General features: G+C 44.1%; 1 protein-coding gene across 1 annotated transcript in view; it reads left to right on the forward strand.

Annotated features, from left to right (window-relative positions):
* Window positions 1-22,718, forward strand: part of sec63 (SEC63 homolog, protein translocation regulator) — a 110,409-nt gene that overhangs the window by 5,883 nt on the left and 81,808 nt on the right. Inside the window, exons 3-6 of the mRNA XM_084315353.1 lie at window positions 13,119-13,233; window positions 16,760-16,872; window positions 20,428-20,489; window positions 20,642-20,700. Coding sequence (XP_084171479.1) covers window positions 13,119-13,233; window positions 16,760-16,872; window positions 20,428-20,489; window positions 20,642-20,700 — 349 coding nt within the window. The remainder of the gene's footprint in view (window positions 1-13,118; window positions 13,234-16,759; window positions 16,873-20,427; window positions 20,490-20,641; window positions 20,701-22,718) is intronic.

Consider the following 22,718-nt stretch of genomic DNA (forward strand, 5'->3'; position numbering starts at 1 on the left):
TACGTTGAAAGCCACTCACGAGATTTCTTGATATTTTTTTTTTTTTAGCGATCTGAAATCATATTGCATCACGCGAGCCTACCCTAGCCTACCCAAAGGCCGCCGGCGATCAGATGTGAAAAAAGCGCCCCCTATCGTCTCCCAGATGACATCAGGGATTTTGGAATGGACTCAATGAAAATGGATGGGGGAAAAAAATATTCCAGTCCACATTTTCCAGTCCACTGATGCAGCCGGGGTTACCAGAGTTCATTCTGGAGACTCTGAGCCGCGGCAAGCATGAGTTCTACTGTATACACGTTAGATCTATACACTTATAGATTTTTTCGAATGGTGATCAGGAATTGGAATATACCAGTTGGATACCATCTGATGTCAGGTAAGGAATCTATGTTATCAGTGTTAGGATAATCATACTCTTTTTGATTAAGATATAAGCTGTTTTCTGATATGTGCTCCAGCGGTTTCACTGTAAAATCCATGAGGAAATGAAAACGGCTATTATCAGCGCGCGCCTCGAATGTGCGTGCGTGTACGTATACTATTAATCATCTAGCGTTTATTTGAAAACGATTCATAAATAGGCCGACAAATATCAACGTTCTGGAATATTCCAGTAAAAGACGATTATCACAGAATGGGCTGTTTTTTACCTCAAAACGGGTGTTTTTCAAAATGCTCTCAAACGGAAATGAAGTGATAAAAAACCAATCTGCCTTGACAGCACTGACTGGAAAATGATTCTTTGATAAGCGACGGGCAGCAAACGCGGAAGCGCTATACAAGAAAGGACAGAGCCGGCTGTTCTTCCTTAGGAGGCTCAGGTCTTTTAATGTGTGTGGGGAAATGTTGTTCATGTTCTATCAGGCAGTGGTGTCAAGTGTGCTCCTCTACGCCGCTGTCTGCTGGGGTGGTAATACCACGGCAGTGAGGGATGCCAGGCGGCTGGATAAGCTGGTCAAGAAGGCTGGCTCAGTGGTGGGGAGGAGACTGGACCCACTGGGGACCGTGGTGGAGAGCCGCACGCAGAGCAAGCTGCTGGCCATCATGGGCAATACCAACCACCCTCTCCACCGCCCCCTGGTGGGACAGAGCAGCAGTCGCAGCGGACGGCTCATCTCCCTGCACTCACGGACTGAGCGGCACAGGAGGTCCTTTGTCCCCACAGCCATCAGACTGTACCAACAGTGTATTATAGTGCGGGGGACCTGACCTCTGACCCACACACCTGTTTTTACACCTGTTTTTATACACTGTTTTATACACCTGCTTTTATCTAATCACGCTCCTATTAATATTGATGGATATGATTTAATTGAATTTGATCATGTGCTTATTTTTTATTCATGATGCAGACATAACGTGTAATAACTGAATGAGAACGGTCAATGTCTGTATACTGTGTGAGCTGCGAGATACCCTGAATTTCTAAGTCGTGCGCCCCCTGGTGGCACTGAAAGTGTTAAACACCACTTCAAGGAACAAAATAGTCAAACAGGAAGTTTGTACTTTTACACGAATGTAATTCAACGCAAAAAAGAACACTTACTTTTAGTGTTTAATTACATTTGTGTAAAGGTGTTACCTTTAGTGTTTAATTACACATACACTTCACCACTAACTGACGCATCACCTTTATTATTCAGCTGTGGTGAATGAGTGGTTACTTTTTACACGTGTCATCCTAGTGCTGGCCTGATGTTGTTGATCGGTGGGGTCCTTTCTCAGCACAATCCATTCTGTTTCTCATACTAGCTCTGGCTAGTCTTGCCACAAATCCATAGAACGTCAATGGAGTCAAGCTGCTGTCTGTACAAGCTGACTGAAGGTGACTGAGATCTACCTTTGTGTACACACTACATCGAGTACAATCTGTGAGCCTCAGTCAGCTTGTACAGACGGGAGTAAGAAATAGGGGTACTCAAATCACAACTATCCCTTTTTAAGAGCTGTCACTGTCAAACAAAATTAATGTGTGAAACGGTTTAGAGTTTTTGGATGTGTGTGAAATTATGTTTTCAGGAAATATCTCATTCAGCATGGAATAAAATAGCATACAAATAGATAGAATTGACTAATAGATTCTTGGCTGTCTAAGACTGAATCAACTAATTAATTGCCTATGAGGGGTCAGCCCTGCTGTAAACCCGCCTCGTTTTCTCTCTTTCACACACTCACTCACACTCACACACACCCCACCCCCAATCACCTCACACTTCTGCCTTTTCTCAATCGTTATTACTCGTCACTATCTCTTTCTTGGTCTATTAGGGCTGGGCGATGTAACGATAATGATAATTATTGCGATATATTTTAATAATCGATATCGGGGGAAAAAAATATCTTATTTAATTTTTTCTGACCTGCAACAGGGCAGTTTTCAAACCAGAGACAGTGGACAGACTTGTATTTCTTGCCTGCAACTTAAAGTAATGGCTTTGCTTGTCCAAATGACAATACTGACCAATACTGGAGCCACAGCCAGCAGAGAAGCCGGTTTACTTTCGCTTTCAAACCAGCTGCAGCCTGAGAACTGGAGTGTGAGGGGCTGTAACACTAAAGATGGCGGCAACGACAAAGAATTGCTGCAAAATAAACATACATCTGTTGACATTTTTATTTACATTTTATATATATATTCGATTTTTTTTAAATTATCTATCGTTATCGCAATATCATTTTTGGCCATATCGTCCAGCCCTATGGTCTATCTCTTCCTTGGCTCATGTCTTCCTTGGTTCATCTCTTCCTTGGCTCATGTCTTCCTTGGTTCATCTCTTCCTAGGTTCATCTCTTCCTTGGCTCATGTCTTCCTTGGTTCACCTCTTCCTTGGTTCATCTCTTCCTTGGCTCATGTCTTCCTTGGTTCACCTCTTCCTTGGTTCACCTCTTCCTTGGTTCATCTCTTCCTTGGCTCATGTCTTCCTAGGTCCATCTCTTCCTTGGCTCATGTCTTCCTAGGTTCATCTCTTCCTTGGCTCATGTCTTCCTTGGTTCATCTCTTCCTTGGCTCATGTCTTCCTTGGTCCATCTCTTCCTTGGTCCATGTCCTTGGTCCATCTCTTCCTTGGTCCATCTCTTCCTTGGCTCATGTCTTCCTAGGTCCATCTCTTCCTTGGCTCATGTCTTCCTAGGTCCATCTCTTCCTTGGCTCATGTCTTCCTTGGTCCATCTCTTCCTAGGTCCATCTCTTCCTTGGTCCATCTCTTCCTTGGCTCATGTCTTCTTAGGTCCATCTCTTCCTAGGTCCATCTCTTCCTTGGTCCATCTCTTCCTTGGCTCATGTCTTCCTAGGTTCATCTCTTCCTAGGTTCATCTCTTCCTTGGCTCATGTCTTCCTAGGTTCATCTCTTCCTTGGTCCATCTATTCCTTGGTCCAGTTCTTCTTTGATCTAGCTCTTCCATGGTCCATCTCTGCTTGCCATGTTGTTTCTTTTCCCTATGCTCTCTCGTTCCCTCCTCTCCAAATAGACGCTGGGACTGTAATCTTGTGTTTTTTCCTCAGAATCTGTAAATGTTGTATCTATACTGACTGTGCTTGTTGTGTACTGAGGCAGTCTGAAGCACAGGCACCTGCAGACATGAAAGAGGCTCATAGCTTTGATCCGTTGCTTTCATTTGTTCTCTCTTCATCTCCCTCTCTCTTTTCCCTTTTCTCTCCCTTTTTTCTTTCTCTTTCCCCTCCCTTTCTCTCACTTTCCCCCTCTCTTTCTCTCCCCACCCTCGCTCTCTTCCCCCATCTCTATTTCCCCCTCTCTCCTCTGTATTTCCCCTCACTCTCTCTTACCCAATCTTCTCTCTTTCTCTCTTCCCCATCTCTATTTTCCCCTCCTCTGTATTTCCCCTCTCGCTCTCTTTCTCTCTCCCCCCTCTATCTTTCCTCCTCTCTCCTTCCTCCTCTCTCTCACCCCTCTCTCTTTCTCTCTCTCCCCCCTCTCTTCCCTCCTATCTCAAATCAAATCAAATCAAATCAAATTTATTTATAGGGCCCGACAACACACGTTAATGTCCCCATGGGCCGTACAGGTCTTCTTTAAACAAGTCAAGAAGACAACATAACAATAAGTCAAGAACAGAACAAGAACACTAGATGAATGCAAATAAATGAAAGAATGCAAGCACTCCCAGACATACCCCACGCGAAGGTAAGGAAAAACTCACTAAAACCTAACAATAGGGAAAAAAAGCTCCACAGGCAATGTGGAGGAGAGAAACCTTAGAAGGGCCGTTCAAGGGGGGATCTCCCTTCTTAGATGTCGGTGATAGTAGTGTTGCAGACGGACAGTTGGTAAGCATGCACTCATGTGTGTGGTGAAACACAGATGAGTGCATGCAATAGCAACTGTACATTTTGAAAAATTAAAGATAGAGCTAATAGCGATAGCAACTGAACATTTTGAAAGATTAAAGATAGAGTTGATAGCGGATCTATTTGAGGCACAGGGGCGGCGCAAGAGGGTCACGTCCTCCCCGTCTTAGTCACGGGACATTCAACACTCCGGTCGTTAGAGTTAGAGAGTTCCCATGTTTGTGGTGCTGCAAAGGAGCAGACATGTAGTACCCTGTAGTGCCATGTAGTACCCCGTAGTGCCATGTAGTACCCCATAGTGCCATGTAGTACCCCGTAGTATCCTGTAGTACCCTGTAGTGCCATGTAGTACCCTGTGGTGCCATGTAGAGCTATGTAAGCCATGTAGTACCCTGTAATGCCATGCAGTACCAAGTAGTACTCTGTGGTACCATGTAGTACCCTGTACCCTAACTAAACTACCCTATAGTAAACTATCCAGTGGTACCATGTAGTACCCTGTACCATAACTAAACTACACAGATTAATCTAAAGGTCAGTCCCCGACCAGGTGAGATCAAGGTAGGTTGAAGGAGAGAGAGAAAAGATGAGTCTTAAGCAGGGATTTAAAAGCTTCGACAGAGCAGGCGCCCCTGATGACGGCAGGTAATTTGTTCCACAGGTAGGGAGCGCGGTAGACAAAGGCTCTGTGGCCGGCGGATTTCTTTTTAACCCTAGGGGTCGATAGAAGCCCCGCATTTTGTGAGCGCAGAGCACGAGCGGGCGAGTATCGGGAGATGAGATCAGATAGATAGAGCGGTGCAAGCCCATTTAAAATTTTGTAGGTGAGGAGTAGCACTTTAAAGTCAGAGCGGGCTTGGATAGGAAGCCAATGTAGGGCGGACAAAACTGGTGTGATGTGATCAAATTTTCTAGTTCTAGTTAGTATCCGTGCAGCCGCATTTTGCACGAGTTGAAGATTTTTGATGCTTGAATTAGGTAAGCCTGAAAAAAGTGCATTACAGTAGTCCAGACGTGATGAGACAAAAGCATGAATCAGGGTTTCAGCATCAGCCAGAGTTAAAATGGGGCGTATTTTTGCGATATTACGAAGATGGAAGAATGCAATTTTGGTGACATTTTTTATATGTGCATTAAATGAGAGGGAGGAATCAAAAATGACTCCGAGGTTTTTTATGGTGGAGCTCTGGGATACATGACAGGTATCAAAGTTGAGGGAGATGTCCTGAAACAGGCCTCTGTGGTTTGGGGGGCCAACAATTAACATCTCAGTTTTATCTGCATTAAGGAGTAGAAAGTTTTGCGACATCCATTTTTTGACGGCAAGCAAGCAGGCCTCAAGGTTTTGTAGTTGGGAGGAATCATTTGGCTTAATAGGTATATATAATTGGGTGTCATCAGCGTAAAAATGAAAGTTTATGCCAAATTTGCGTATGATATCGCCGAGGGGTAGCATGTAAATCGAAAATAGCAAAGGGCCCAGGACAGAGCCTTGTGGGACACCACATTGCACTGGGAGGGTCTCAGATGTTAAATCATTATAGACCACGCAGTGTGTTCTATCAGTTAAATAGGATTTAAACCAAGCTAGTGCGAGACCCCGAATGCCAACATGGTTCTCAAGCCGACCTAGAAGAATCGAGTGATCGATAGTGTCAAAGGCTGCACTGAGATCAAGCAATAAGAGCACAGAGGTGAGGTTTGAGTCAAGAGAGAGCAGTAAGTCATTTGTGACTTTGGTAACCGCCGTTTCGGTGGAGTGTAAGGCTCTAAAGCCAGATTGAAATGATTCATTAAGATTATTGTTTGATAAATGGTCAGTAAGTTGCGTTGCGACGATCCGTTCTAACACTTTGGATAGGAATGGGAGATTGGAGATAGGTCTGTAATTTTTCAAGATTAGAGGGTCGAGGTTCGGTTTTTTAAGTAATGGTTTAATGACGGCTGATTTAAAGGCCAGGGGCACCACGCCAGTAGACAAAGAGGTGTTGAAGATATTGAGTAGGGCAGGGCCTAGAGTTGGGAAGAGTTTTTTGATGAGAGTTGCTGGGAGAGGGTCAAACAGACAGGTTGAAGGTTTAGCCGCGCCAACCAGTTTAGAGAGGGCACTAAGTGAGACGTTTTCAAGGCAGCATAGCGTATGACTGGAATCAAAGTCAGGGGGAATGCCCGTCAAGGGTTGGGAGGGACTCAGATTGTTGAGTAAAGCAACAATTTCATCTCTAATGAGGTCAATTTTCTTGGTAAAAAATGTCATGAATTCGTTAGCCGAGAACGCATGGTTTAGGGCACTTGGTTGTTTCTGCGTAAGTTTTGCAACTGTGTCAAACAGAAACTTTGAGTTGTTTTTGTTTTCATTTATGAGCCTGGAAAAATAAGAGGTTTTGGCAAGTGAGAGTGCCTTTTTGTAGTTACGTAAACTATCATTCCAGGCGAGGCGGAATACTTCGAGTTTGGTCGAACGCCATTTATGTTCAAGTTTGCGACAAGCCTTTTTAAAGGAGCGCGTTTCCTCCGTAAACCAGGGAGTTAGTTTTTGCGGAGCACGTTTAATTTTAGGTTTAAGGGGAGCGACAATGTCGAGGGTGCTACGAAGGGCGGCATTAAGTTTGTCTGTAAAGAGATCAAGGGGGCCAGAGTAAGAGAGGAAGGGAGAGAGGGTGTCTGGTAGGCAGTTAACTAGAATTGGGACAGTTGAGGCGTTAATACGACGGCTCATGTAGGATTCTACACTGTCTGGGCGAGAAACCGTCAGATCAATTTGAAATTTGATGAGGTAGTGGTCTGAGAGAGCAGGAACATAGGGGGAGACGGTCAAATTTGACACAGTGAGACCGCGGGCTAGGACTAGGTCAAGGGTGTTCCCACCACTGTGAGTGGGTTGGTCAACGATTTGAATGAGACCGACAGAGTCAATGATGTCGGTAAAAGCCTTATTTAGGGGATCTAGAGTTTTATTGGAATGAATGTTAAAATCACCAACAATTAAAATGTTATCTGAGCGCATAACAAGCTCAGAGATGAAAGTTGAAAATTCATCTAGGAAGAGGGTGTAAGGGCCTGGGGGGCGGTATAGGACAGCCATTACAAAGGATGCAGTGGAGGTAGGAATCAGACCGCCACACTTTCTGTTGGGTGGAGAGGGATGCAACAGGAGCACCTCAAACGAGGAAAACTTACAGTTTGCGTCGGATGTAAAGTTGTGCTTAGAGTCATAAATTAGAGCAACTCCGCCTCCTTTCTTGGAGGTGCGTGCGATGTGGGAGCTACAAAAATTAGGGGGTGAGGCCTCGTTTAAGGGCAGAAAATCATTAGGTTTAAGCCATGTCTCAGTGAGGCCAAATAGGTCGAGACTATGGTCTGTTATCAGTTCATTTACCAAAAGAGCTTTGGTTGGCAGAGAGCGGATGTTGATAAGGCCAACCTTCACACTCTCTGTATACTTAGCAGCGCGGTTTTCAGCCATGTGGGTAGGTTTAATCGCAATTAAGTTGGCATGGTTTATCGCACAAGGACGAGCTGGGTAAAGCGGAGCGTAACGGGATATTCTAGTTTTGATTGGGTATACAGGTTTAGGGGTAGAGATAGAAAGAGAGGAGTGGGGAGCCTGGTGGAGGAGGGACCGAGCAAGAAAGGTATAAGGATTGGCAGGGTCCATCAGTTTAGCATGACTAGCAGGCTCGCTAAGAGCCTGCACCCTGGCATGCTTGTGGGGTGGCTGTCAGCCCGAAGCTATAATCTTGTCTATATTGCGAGATAAGAGAGAGGCGCCTTGCATGTTAGGATGCACGCCGTCCTTTCTCAGCAAGCCAGGGCGCCCCCAGAAAGAGGACCAATTATCCACGAACCCTAAGCCCTGTTCTTTACAGTATTTTTCCAGCCATCGGTGTAGAGAAGCTGTCCTACTCACGAACTCATCATCATGCCGGTTTACAGGCAGGGGGCCAGAGAAGATTACTCGATGCCGACTCATCTTTCTGGCGAGGTCAGAAAGCCTAACTATGTTGATCTTTGTGACCTCAGAGACTTTCATCCTACAGTCATTATTTCCGACGTGTATAACAATATGGTCGAATTTATCTTCAGTGGGTGTGATACGTGGGTTACCTTTTGCCTTGACTATGCTATTCGCCAGAAATCTCAGGTTGGCTTCAATGTCTGTAGCTCTGGCTCCCCCATAACATTTGATCTCGGCTGGCTTGTCTAGCAAAATATGCCGGGTGATGGAGTCGCCAATCACAAGGACGGAACGACGGGGTTGCAGTGGAACCGGCTGCGTACTGGGACCGGAACCCGCAACACGTGTAAAATCATGTTGCGGAGCAGGTGCTGTTGAGGCCAAGGCCGAGCGGTTACACTGCCGCTTCGTAGTGGGCGCAAAGGCCTTGTCCTGAGCACTATGTCTGGGACTCTCCAGACGAGAAGACCCCGCTAGAGGCTCCTCAGAAAAGCCTGTAGTGTCCAAGACGTCTAAAGCTGACTGTTTTCCTGACTCAAGTTCAAGGACACGACTCTCTAACAGAGTTAACCTTTCTAGGAGAGAGGGACAGACAGAACACATAGCCATGATTACACCAGGTAGAGCAGGAACAAATAAAGATACGAAGTACTATGGATCAGCTGCTAAAGGCTATGTGTATGAAGCCGATTGAAGGTTTAGCTAATGAGCTAAAACCAGTGGGTCGAGTAAGTTGACAAGCTAACAAGGCAAGACCAGAAAATGCAGGTACAAAGGAGTGGCCTGCTAGAGGAGGGCAGGTGAGGGGCAGTAGATACTCTAGTGCACTCGGTTGCCTCCTCGGTTAACTCCAGCAGGAAAACTCCAAGTCTTTGTCTGTCTTAGTCGGTCGCCGGCGCTCTGCTGGCGCTTGGATAGACTACACTTAAATCCCTATTGAATATTGTCCCACACCTGTAGGGGGCTAGTCTCTGACTGATTGGACTAATTACCACAGGCTGCTCAAGTCAAACCCAATGGGGTTGCACAGAGCCTGATTGATTAACAACAAACAATTATCAAAATATACAATGGATTGAGTACGAACTTACATTACTCAGCAAGAACACAGTGAAGTCAGCTCAGGTTTTAGAGAAATGTGTGCACAGGCAAATGTATTTAAACAAGCTTTGCCTCTGACTGATTGGACTAATTACCACAGGCTGCTCAAGTCAAACCCAATGGGGTTGCACAGAGCCTGATTGATTAACAACAAACAATTATCAAAATATACAATGGATTGAGTACGAACTTACATTACTCAGCAAGAACACAGTGAAGTCAGCTCAGGTTTTAGAGAAATGTGTGCACAGGCAAATGTATTTAAACAAGCTTTGCCTCTGACTGATTGGACTAATTACCACAGGCTGCTCAAGTCAAACCCAATGGGGTTGCACAGAGCCTGATTGATTAACAACAAACAATTATCAAAATATACAATGGATTGAGTACGAACTTACATTACTCAGCAAGAACACAGTGAAGTCAGCTCAGGTTTTAGAGAAATGTGTGCACAGGCAAATGTATTTAAACAAGCTTTGCCTCTGACTGATTGGACTAATTACCACAGGCTGCTCAAGTCAAACCCAATGGGGTTGCACAGAGCCTGATTGATTAACAACAAACAATTATCAAAATATACAATGGATTGAGTACGAACTTACATTACTCAGCAAGAACACAGTGAAGTCAGCTCAGGTTTTAGAGAAATGTGTGCACAGGCAAATGTATTTAAACAAGCTTTGCCTCTGACTGATTGGACTAATTACCACAGGCTGCTCAAGTCAAACCCAATGGGGTTGCACAGAGCCTGATTGATTAACAACAAACAATTATCAAAATATACAATGGATTGAGTACGAACTTACATTACTCAGCAAGAACACAGTGAAGTCAGCTCAGGTTTTAGAGAAATGTGTGCACAGGCAAATGTATTTAAACAAGCTTTGCCTCTGACTGATTGGACTAATTACCACAGGCTGCTCAAGTCAAACCCAATGGGGTTGCACAGAGCCTGATTGATTAACAACAAACAATTATCAAAATATACAATGGATTGAGTACGAACTTACATTACTCAGCAAGAACACAGTGACTCACCTTCTCTCTTTCTCTTCCCCCTCGCTCTCTTTCACCCTCACTCTCTCCCCCCCCTCGCTCTTTCCCCCTCTCTCTTTTTTCTCTACCCAAATTGCTTTGATAAGGGTGTTGATAATGGATGCTCGCAACACCTCAAGTGTTTCTTCATGGCTTTGAGCGACACAAGCTACGAGTGAGCGGTCGCCACGGTAACGGATGCAACATAGTAGTAGGTTCACCATTGTCATGGAGACATGGAGTCCTTTCACACACACACACTTAAAGGAAAACTCCAACATTTTGGGAAATTAGCTTATTTAACATCTTTCCTGGAGTTAGACAAGAAGATACATACCTTTTTTGTCTCTGTGCGTAGAGCTGCCGCGGTATTGATTATTTCCTTACCGCACAAATTTGCAAAATATTTCCTACCGCCGCGGTTATTACCGCATGCACACAAAAAATTTAAAAAAAAAGTTTGAATGCATTTTTTTTAGTAGTAGTCTACTCTTTATAGCATATAGCCTGCCTCTAGTCTAAATGTCTATTTTTAGAGGATGACTTTGCAGCATGAATATTGTTTGGGATTCGGCAAGCACGCATTAGTTATTGAAAGTGAAACACGGATTCGAAGTTTACCCTCTGGTCGTGCGCCGTTCACTCGGTGACGCGGGCAGGGGTGGTTACCCCTAACCCCCCCGACCCTTTCTTATTATTATTACTATAAAGTTACTACTTTATAATAAAGGCATTCGTTTTGTGGCATTAACATTATATAGTTATACGTTCAATAACATCAGCGTATTTACCGGACAATAGCAAGGCAAGCAATACTCTATTCATATCTCAGTTCCTTTCTTTGCTCAGAGCGTGCTGAGTTGTCCCATTCTGCGGTCTGTTAATAAAGTTTTCAATCAGACAAGTGTATAGAACGAAGGGCTTTTATTATAACATTTGTTGCAGACAGTAAAATCATTATGTCTCGTTTAGTACTCCTTAGGAGCGATCGTAGTCCACTCCGGCGGAGAGTTAAAGCTAACGTTATTAGCCGTGTTGTGATGATCTGACATTCAGGAAGTAAAAACCTAATACGCGCTTGCCGATTGGTGGTGACGCTACAACATGTGACGCGTCTCTCTTCTGACCAATCAGTGGTCTGCAATGTTTCACGTGACTTTTCTGGTACCCAATAGGGTCGCTTGGAACCTCGATAGATGAGTAGGGTATATCTGCAGAGCCGCAAGCCCAACGAGAGGCGGGTAATTTATTATTATTATTATAAAAAACAGCGGTGACGCGGTATTCAGCCTACTCTGCGGTGGCCGTGATGTAACAGCGATACTGCGGTAATCGCGGCAGCTCTATCTGTGCGTGCATTATAGGCTTAGGGAACAGTCGCTCTGTTAGCGTAGCTTAGCTTCATCACTGGATGTTGGTCAGACTTGTACCCTGACGTTCCCTACAGTGCCCTACAGTCACGAAATACACTCCAAATACAACTCCAAAACGTTCCTGTAAACATGTTGTGACCTGTGTATTTACCACGTGGAGAAATAAAAAATAATTGAATTCGACAATTACGTTTTCTAAGCGAATATACTCTGAACTATTTTTTGCCGAACCACTCCTCTGGGCGCAGTCAGTGATTTCAACGTGTCGCCGTGTTTGTTGACATTCTCATTCATTCAAAGGATCCGAACCGATTGAAGTTTATGGATACCATGACTTAAAATCCTCTTACCTTGACGATTAAAAGCCTCCCCAATTTAGAAAACAATATTCCAATGGCTGGTCTTGATATCCTGCACGCTAACGGAGCTAACCAGCAACCGGACACTCAAGCAAATATAATGACTTCCTTTCTGGGGGGTTTCAAAATAAAAGAGCGACGTCTATAGCAGCGGAATACGTTTATTTTGTACATTATCTAACGTTAACACGAACCTAAACTAACGTTACAACTAACCTAAAGTTTTACTGGGACAGCGGTCAGCAGGTCTACTGGGGCAGCTGTACTGGGACAGCGGTCAGCAGGTCTACTGGGGCAGCTGTACTGGGACAGTGGTCAGCAGGTCTACTGGGGCAGGTGTACTGGGACAGCGGTCAGCAGGTCTACTGGGGCAGGTGTACTGGGACAGCGGTCAGCAGGTCTACTGGGGCAGGTGTACTGGGACAGTGGTCAGCAGCTGTACTGGGACAGTGGTCAGCAGGTCTACTGGGGCAGCTGTACTGGGACAGTGGTCAGCAGGTCTACTGGGGCAGCTGTACTGGGACAGCGGTCAGCAGGTCTACTGGGGCAGCTGTACTGGGACAGTGGTCAGCAGGTCTACTGGGGCAGCTGTACTGGGACAGTGGTCAGCAGGTCTACTGGGGCAGCTGTACTGGGACAGTGGTCAGCAGGTCTACTGGGGCAGCTGTACTGGGACAGCGGTCAGCAGGTCTACTGGGGCAGGTGTACGGGGACAGCGGTTGCCCTCAACATCCCTCAACATCTAACGCTGACATACCTTGAGCAAGGCACCGACTCCCCAACTGCTCCAGTGGAACTACTCAGTGGCCAACAGCAGAAAACTGGGCTGTGTGTGCCAGTGTGTGCCTGTGTGTGTGTGTGAGACCATCCCCCAGGCTTTGTAAATACAAATGTGTTCTTCTTAGTCAACTAACTGTTTTAAAACGTGGATATAAAACGGGCAACATGGTCGTGCTAATGTTTTGTTTTGTCATCCTCTGCAGGAAAGGAGCCTTGTTATTGGGCTGGGCAGTGTTTTTACTGCTAGCCTACAAGGTGTCTAAACTAGATAGAGAATACCAGGAGTACAATCCTTATGAAGTCCTCAACCTGGACCAGGTATGGTGTCTCTCTCTCAAACACACTTATGCTCAAACACACTCACTCACTCACTCACTCACTCACTCACTCACTCACTCACTCACTCACTCACTCACTCACTCACTCACACTCTTTCTCTCTCACAAACACTCACTCACCCACTCTCAACCACACACATTCACTCACTCTCAAACACACTCACTCACACTCTCAAACACACACACACTCTCACTCACTTTTTCTCAAACACACACACACACACACACACACACACACAGTCTGTTATATTCTTCATCAGTGAGAGCTTTCAGTTAGCAGCACAGTAGAGGGCCTTGCTGGGATACATGTCGTAAACGTAAACAGTTTGTGATCGGAAGGTTCTCAATAGAAACCAAGGTACCTGTTTTTATTTTTAAGTCTTGATCTGACATGGTTCTAGGGGTGGACGGTATGGTCTAAAATGTATATCACGGTATAATTTGAAGCATAGACGGTAACGGTATATATCACGGTATCAGTGTTTCCGTTACAATAATTTTCTTTGCCTGATAGGCAGGCTATATAAAGAGTGACATCCTCAAGGCATCTAGATTTATAATATTTTAACTTAAAACTAGGCTACTTTTGCATATACAGTCATTATATTCCAAATAAAATAAGTCCCGAGTCGAGACTCCGTGCTGCTCCCAACAGTATGCAACTGCAGAGCCGCAGAGTAGGGGCGCTTTCAGGTCCGGTCACAGACCCGCTCAACAGCGCCCCCCACCCAACGCCTGAATTGCCAATGGCTGAATTGGAGTATTGCACTGAAAGCGCCCCTACTCTGCGGCTCTGCAGCTGCATATGCTTCTCGCAAAAGCCAGCATCCAGCTCGCGCTGCCCAGCCGTCAGAACACTACACACATATCATAATGTTCACAGCAAACTGTAGTTGATCACCAGGTATGTTTTATTAACGTAGAATAATTCATATAAGAAAAACGATAGGGAAATCTCTTACCTTTCTCCACTGGTTAAAAATGCCAGGAACTGAAATTGAAACTTGCTGTGCGCCGCGGCGATATGTGTTTATTATGAAATGACAATTGCGTGTTGACATGCCCACTGCGCGTAGCCTCCTAAATAACCTTTTCCAGTTTGCACATATCTATTATCTATCTAATTCTATCTATTTTTAGGGGCAAATGCGAGTGAAATAGTCGCGCTGTGGTTACATGACGTCATTGCTATTTTAGAGCTGCTCTACCGGTTACAAGGTATAGTCAAAATCCATACCGTAGAGCAAATTCATACCGTTTATACCGTCCACCCCTACATGGTTCTATTGCATATTAAATATCTTTATTGATCTGACATGGTTCTATTGAATATTAAATATCTTTATTGATCTGACATGGTTCTATTGAATATTAAATATCTGTATTGCTCTGACATGGTTCTATTCTATTGGATATTCAATAGAACCATGTAGGGCTGGGCGATATGGAAAAAATTCATATCGCGATAACGATATGATGATTTTATTTTATTTCTCGATATCGATAATTATCGAATTGTTATAAGTATAAAAAAAAAAAAAAATCTTTTTTTAACAACCGATGTATGTTTATTTTGCAGCAATTCTTTGTCATTGCCGCCATCTTTAGTGTTACATCCCCTCACACTCCAGTTCTCAGGCTGCAGCTGGTTTAAAAGCTAAAGTAAACCGGCTTCTCTGCTGGCTGTGGCTCCAGAGGAGTTGAACAGTTCTGGCTCTGCTAGTTTATTTTTGATATTTTGGCGCTTTTTTGGTGGACAAACCACTGCACATGTGCACTGTGACTCGTGACTGGAGTCTAGTTCTGCTAGCACACATAGCCTACTGTGTACAGACGGTTTCAAAATGTATTTTAAATTAGAAAGCAAACAAAATAAATGGACAAGAGAAAAAGAAATCTGAATTTGGTCAGTATTGTCATTTGGACAAGCAAAGCCATTACTTTAAGTTGCAGGCAAGAAAGACAAGTCTGTCCACTGTCTCTGGTTTTAAAACTGCCCTGTTGCAGGTAAAAAAAAAAAAAAACGTTTTTTTTATTTTTTTTTTATTTCGATATGCGATATCGATTATTAAAATATATCGTGATATTTATCATTACCTTTATATCGCCCAGCCCTAGAACCATGCCAGATCAATAAAGACATCTAATATTCAATAGAACCATATCGGATCAATAAAGACATCTAATATTCAATAGAACCATGCCAGATCAATGGTTCTATATTGAATATTAAATGATGTCTTTATTGACAGTAAAGTACAATAGTAATATACAATGTACAGGTGATTAAACTGGGTATATACATTTGTCCTATTGAGTAATAGTGCTAAGCAGATGTATGTACAGAGTTGTAGTATTAATATGTATAGTGATGCAGTAGGGCTGGGCGATATAACGATAACTATAAATATCGCGATATATTTTAATAATCGATATCAAATATCGAAATAAATAAAATCGAAAAATCTTTTTTTTTTTTTTTTTTTTTTTTGTGACCTGCAACAGGGCAGTTTTAAAACCAGAGACAGTGGACAGACTTGTCTTTCTTGCCTGCAACTTAAAGTAATGGCTTTGCTTGTCCAAATGACAATACTGACCAAATTCAGATTTCTTTTTCTCTTGTCCATTTATTTTGTTTGCTTTCTAATTTAAAATACAGTTTGAAACCGTCTGTACACAGTAGGCTATGTGTGCTAGCAGAACTAGACTCCAGTCACGGTGCACATGTGCGGTGGTTTGTCCACCAAAAAAGCGCCAAAAGATCGAAAATAAACTAGCAGAGCCAGAACTGTTCAACTCCCCTGGAGCCACAGCCAGCAGAGAAGCCAGTTTACTTTAGCTTTTAAACCAGCTGCAGCCTGAGAACTGGAGTGTGAGGGGATGTAACACTAAAGATGGCGGCAATGACAAAGAATTGCTGCAAAATAAACATACATCTGTTGTAAAAAAAAAAAAAAAAAAAAATTAATACTTATAACAATTCGATAATTATCGATATCGAGAAATATGATAACATTATCATATCGTTATCGCGATATGATTTTTTTCCATATCGCCCAGCCCTATGATGCAGCTATGAAGACACTATGGTAGAAGTCATACTGGCCAGCAGTGAAACTAGTAAAGAGTAGGTAAGGGATATGTACAGATATAGATATAGTATCTACAGAATACAAAAAAAAAAAATATATATATATATATATATATATATATATATATATATATATATATATATATATATACGGTTTATACAGAGTTGTATGGGTTAGTAGGTATATAGAAGGATTGTATGCCGGTATATTCAGACAGATATGAATGAATATAGATACTTGGCGTCAGTGAAGCGATATAATATCGGCATGCAAATATAGCAATATACCGGTGTACAGATTTCATTTATTTTGAGTATCAGCGTATTGATTATTGTGACTTCCGTTCCATCAGCTGTTTTGTGTATTTGCTCTAACTGTCTGTGTGTGTGTCTGTGTGTGTGTGTGTGTGTTCAGGGGGCATCTCTGTCGGAGATCAAGAAACAGTATCGTGTTCTCTCCCTCAAATTCCACCCCGACAAAGGTGGAGACGCCGCCACCTTCATGAGGATCACCAAAGCTTACGCTGCGTGAGTCTGTGTCTGTCTGTGTGTCTGTCTGTCTGCTGTGTGTGTCTGCTGTGTGTCTGCTGCCCTGTGTGTGTGTCTGTCTGTCTGCTGTGTGTCTGCTGCCCTGTGTGTGTGTCTGTCTGTCTGCTGTGTGTCTGCTGCCCTCTGTGTCTGTCTGCTGTGTGTCTGCTGCACTCTGTCTGTCTGTCTGTCTGCTGTGTGTCTGCTGCCCTGTGTGTGTGTGTCTGTCTGCTGTGTGTCTGCTGCCCTCTGTGTCTGTGTCTGTCTGCTGTGTGTCTGCTGCCCTCTGTGTCTGTCTGTCTGCTGTGTGTCTGCTGCCCTGTGTGTGTCTGCTGTGTGTCTGCTGCCCTGTGTGTCTGTCTGTCTGCTGTGTGTCTGCTGCCCTCTGTGTGTCTGTCTGCTGTGTGTCTGCTGCCCTCTGTGTCTGTCTGCTGTCTGTCTGCTGCCCTGTGTGTCTGTCTGTCTGCTGTCTGTCTGCTGCCCTGTGTGTCTGTCTGTCTGCTGTGTGTCTGCTGCCCTCTGTGTCTGTCTGTCTGCTGTCTGTCTGCTGCCCTCTGTGTCTGTCTGTCTGCTGTGTGTCTGCTGTCCTGTGTGTCTGTCTGTCTGCTGTGTGTCTGCTGCCCTGTGTGTCTGTCTGTCTGCTGTGTGTCTGCTGCCCTCTGTGTCTGTCTGTCTGCTGTGTGTCTGCTGCCCTCTGTGTCTGTCTGTCTGCTGTCTGTCTGCTGCCCTCTGTGTCTGTCTGTCTGCTGTGTGTCTGCTGTCCTGTGTGTCTGTCTGTCTGCTGCCCTGTGTGTCTGTCTGTCTGCTGTGTGTCTGCTGTCCTGTGTGTCTGCTGTGTGTGTCTGCTGCCCTGTGTGTGTCTGTCTGCTGTGTGTCTGCTGCCCTCTTTGTCTGTCTGTCTGCTGTGTGTCTGCTGCCCTCTGTGTCTGCTGTGTGTCTGCTGCCCTCTGTGTCTGTCTGTCTGCTGTGTGTCTGCTGCCCTCTGTGTCTGTCTGTCTGATGTGTGTCTGCTGCCCTCTGTGTCTGTCTGTCTGTCTGCTGTGTGTCTGCTGCCCTCTGTGTCTGTCTGTCTGCTGTGTGTCTGCTGCCCTGTGTGTGTCTGCTGTCCTGTGTGTGTCTGCTGCCCTGTGTGTCTGCTGTGTGTCTGATTCCCTTTGTGTGTGCTTCCCTCTGTGTGTCTGCTGTGTGTCTGCTGTGTGTCTGCTGTGTGTCTGCTTCCCTCTGTGTGTCTGCTGTGTGTCTGCTCTGTGTCTGCTGTGTGTCTGCTTCCCTCTGTGTGTCTGCTGAGTGTGCTGTGTCTGCTGTGTGTCTGCTCTGTGTCTGCTTCCCTCTGTGTGTCTGCTTCCCTTTGTGTGTCTGTTGTGTGTCTGCTGTGTGTCTGCTCTGTGTCTGCTGTGTGTCTGCTTCCCTCTGTGTGTCTGCTGTGTGTCTGCTTCCCTTTGTGTGTCTGTTGTGTGTCTGCTGTGTGTCTGCTGTGTGTCTGCTCTGTGTCTGCTGTGTGTCTGCTTCCCTCTGTGTGTCTGCTGTGTGTCTGCTTCCCTCTGTGTGTCTGCTGTGTGTGTCTGCTGTGTGTCTGCTGTGTGTCTGCTCTGTCTGCTGTGTGTCTGTCTGCTGTGTGTCTGCTGTGTGTCTGCTGTGTGTCTGCTGTGTGTCTGCTCTGTGTCTGCTGTGTGTCTGCTGTGTGTCTGCTGTGTGTGCTTCCCTCTGTGTGTCTGCTGTGTGTTTGCTTTTAACATGTGCAATGTTCAATGAAATAGAAAAATAAATAATAAAATGTGTTGATTAATCCCACTGGTCACAATGGTGACCGTAATAATGTTTTTGTTATAAGGCTCTGCAAATGTTACTGAATGATGTAGCAATGTATTTCCAGCTAAATTGAAATAATAAACAAATAAAGGGTCTCAATTAAATATGTGGTAGTAAAAAGAACCTGTGGGAGGATTTCAACAAGATGCGACAACAGTGCAAAATATTTCACTATAATATTTCAAAGCAAAAAAAAAAAAAAAATTATAACTTTAATATTTTTTTATTTTTTTTTACTGCTGCCCTCTGTGCCTATGCAAATGCCCCTGTGTGCCTATGCAGGCACGCGTGCCTAGGGTTGCCTACCCCTGTTCTAGACCATTCTATGATAATCGTCTTTTACTGGAATATTCCAGAACGTTGATATTTGTCGGCCTATTTATGAATCGTTTTCAAATAAACGCTAGATGATCAATATTATACGTGCACGCAAGCACATTCGAGCCGCGCACGGATAATCGCTGTGTTCATTTCCTCTTGGACTTTTACAGTGAAACCGAAAGAGCCTATTTCACAAAACAGCCTATATCTTCATCAAAATTAGTCTGATTATCCTAACACTGATAACATAGATTCCTTACCTGACATCAGATGGTATCCAACTGGTATATTCCAATTCCTGATCACCATTAGAAAAAATCGATAAGTGTATGGATCCAACGTGTGTACAGTGCAGTACATGATTCCGTGGGTCTCAGAGGCTCCAGAATGAACTGTGATAACCCCGGCTACATCAGTGGACTGGAAAATGTGGAGTAAAAAATCAGAGAAATCTCGTGAGTGGCTTTCAACATAACTATCGGAAACCCGAGATATCTCGTGAGTGGCAGTGAAAGTGTTAAGAGAGTGCAATAAATGTTTTTATTGAAAAAATAAGAATTGTGAGAATCGTGATCTCAATTCTTAGCGAGAAAAATCGTGATTCACATTTTAGCAAGAATCGTGCAGCCCTAATGTATACCATCGTGGAGGTTTACTAAACCGTCATCCACTGTGTGTGTGTATGTTAATCAAAAACCTGTTCCTTGCAGCAGTATTACAATGGTAAATATTTGAATAGATAAAATAGGCCATTTTGAATTTAAATTGCACCACGACGATTGTATAAAAACATTGTCATATATCGCATTGTAACTTAGCTGGAAAACGGAATACGGGCAAAACTAAGAGAAATATTGTGACATTGATATTTGAGCCACATCCCTCAGCTCTAGTATCTACCTATTATTGCAAAGACAGAAATATGGATATTCTAGGGGCCTAACTATTTTGTCCATATCACGCAGCCTAGGGCTGTATGTATGTCTAGGGCCTGTGCTAGGGCCCTGGTTTATTCCTTAACTGTTACTCTAACCCTGTACATACTATTATTACATTATATACTTGTAGATATCTATATACATGTATCATATACTCCTACGTACATACATATTCTGTACAACATTTTGGCTTATGTTGTATCTACATTTCTCTTTTTGTATATTTCTTACCTTTTTATCCTTTTCATATTTGTATCTTTTTTGTATCCCTTGCTATGCTGCTCTTTTGAAACAAAGTAACTTCTCTTTGTCATATCTTGGTGTGAATAGATTCATATAATGCCAGTTGAAAAATATGGTATATGTTGAAAATAGCCATAATCATCCCTTTTGTCTTGTGGCACACACACTGTATTCTGGGTGATTTCCAACTGCACCACTTATTTACTTAATTTGACCCAATTTGACCCCCCACCCCTCACTACAGTCTGACCAATGAACAGTCGAGACAGAACTGGGAACAGTATGGCAACCCAGATGGTCCAGGAGGTGAGTTCAAACCCTGCAAACTCACACACACATTTACATAATTTGAGCATAAATTCAGCATGTGCTGTTGGATAGAATGAACCCCTCCTGACGTCCATGTGGGGAATAGCGCACGTTGTCTCGTTGCCTAATCAATTTCTCTTTCTCTCCAGCGACCAGTTTTGGTATCGCTCTGCCTGCGTGGATCGTGGACTCTAAGAACTCTATGCTGGTATGTTGTGATAGATTTTAGTGTTCTTTTCTCTTGATATTATTTGTATTCAATGTTTTAACACATATACAAATGAAGCAGACAGAACAGACTAAATCAAGACATCAGATATGCACAACGACAAAAGAAAAAGAAAATAAATACAAATATATATATATATATATATACCTCCCCTCAACAGAAAGGGAAAAAAAGAAAAAACAAGACAACCAGTCACTCCTTCGTGCCTCCTACCAGTGCTGGACACATCAAGTCTTAAAGATTGACAAATAGGGGAGCTCCAGTAGCTCACCACGTACCGCGAGTGCTATTTCAGCGGCGTGGACAACCGCGCTCGCGCGGATCTGGGGCTGAGCGCGTTCGAATCCCGGACGGCAGCCGTGCCTTTCCCAGAGTGTCTTTCCCCCCATCTGAACCCTTTCAGCCTGCTTCTGTCGGTCGAACTTGACCAAGTATGAATGCGACGAAAAAGCGATAAACGCAAAAAAAGAATCATTGTATAAATTACCATCAGGCCATAGTGTTCTTTTCTTACTGTACTTTTATATTTTACTTTATTTAAAGCTAGCTTCTGTAATGCCGGGAGAAGTGTGCCTCTTGGTATTGCACTTTTTTCACATTGTTTGTTTTAAGTTAAGGATAACTTTTATTGATCCCTCACGGGGAAATTCAAGTGACACACGCATACAGCTCATCGTCTCATTAAACAATCATCATATCACAATCATACATTTTTTACAGTAACAACGGCACAACATAAATTCAAACAGGCATGTACATTTGTTGACACATGTCGACTACAGTATGTCTGAGACACCGTATGCGATAGTCGGCTGCAGCAACACCGGGGTGTCGTTGCGCCAGGCGGGAGGGAGGGAGGAGAGATTGTCCAGAACCACCGTTGCAGCACCTGATGTGTGGGATAGAGGAGCGGTTGCTCTTGCACCTCAGGTTCTGCCTAGGTTCTCCAGACCTCTCAACTCACCTCCACACACAAAACGGAACACAAACTAAATGTAAACAAAGTGCAATACCTCGCAGGGCTCTTTTGCCTAGAGGTCACTGTTTTGAAGGCGTTATGGAATCTACCTTTAACTGGGGGGGGGCTGCGTCAATATTTTAGGCAACCAACTTGTGTTCAGCGTTTCTCTGATTGGCCACTACGCCCATGTGACCGCGGCAGCGCGAGAGAGCGGCATTGCGGAAATAGGCTGCATTCTATTGCCATTCTCTGCGACAAACTCTAACCTTAACCAACTCCGAAACGGCGCCTAAACTTAACCCTTCTAACCTTAACCAACTCCGAAACAATGCCTAACCTTAACCCTTCTAACCTTAACCAACTCCGAAACAATGCCTAACCTTAACCCTTCTAACCTTAACCAACTCCGAAACAATGCCTAAACTTAACCATAACCATAACCAACTCCGAAAGAATATTGCCATGCTCTAAGACAAACTCTAACCTTAACCAACTCCGAAACGGCGCCTAAACTTAACCCTTCTAACCTTAACCAACTCCGAAACAATGCCTAAACTTAACCGGCGAAAGAATGCACGTTAAAAAAGAAATTGAAGGGATTCGAACTTGTCACCAACGCACCGCAGGATCCACAGCAAGGCGGCGAACCAGTTGAGCTAACCGTCGATGTTAAAAGAGGGGGAATTACGGCTACATAATGCTGCCGCGGGGGCGTGGCTAGACGCAAGTTGGTTACCTTAAATAATTAAGCGGGGGGGCCACAGTGACTCCGGAGGTAGACCAGTCGCCTGGTAATCAGAAGGTTCCCGGTTCGATTTCGGCTCCTCCGTGCAGTGTGTCAAAGTGTCCTTGAGCAAGGCACTTAAGCCTCTTAACTGCTCCCGATGAGCAGGTTGGCACCTTGCACGGTTGCCTCTGCTGTCTGTGTGTGAATGTGAGGCATAAGTTGTAAAGCGCTTTGGATAAAAGCAATATACTGTATATTTGCAGTTCATTTTCCATTAAATGTGCAGTCCATTTAACACATTGTCCGCCA

This window comes from Notolepis coatsorum (assembly GCF_963971535.1).
Source record: "Notolepis coatsorum genome assembly, chromosome: 5".
In the NCBI taxonomy this organism is placed as follows: domain Eukaryota; kingdom Metazoa; phylum Chordata; class Actinopteri; order Aulopiformes; family Paralepididae; genus Notolepis; species Notolepis coatsorum.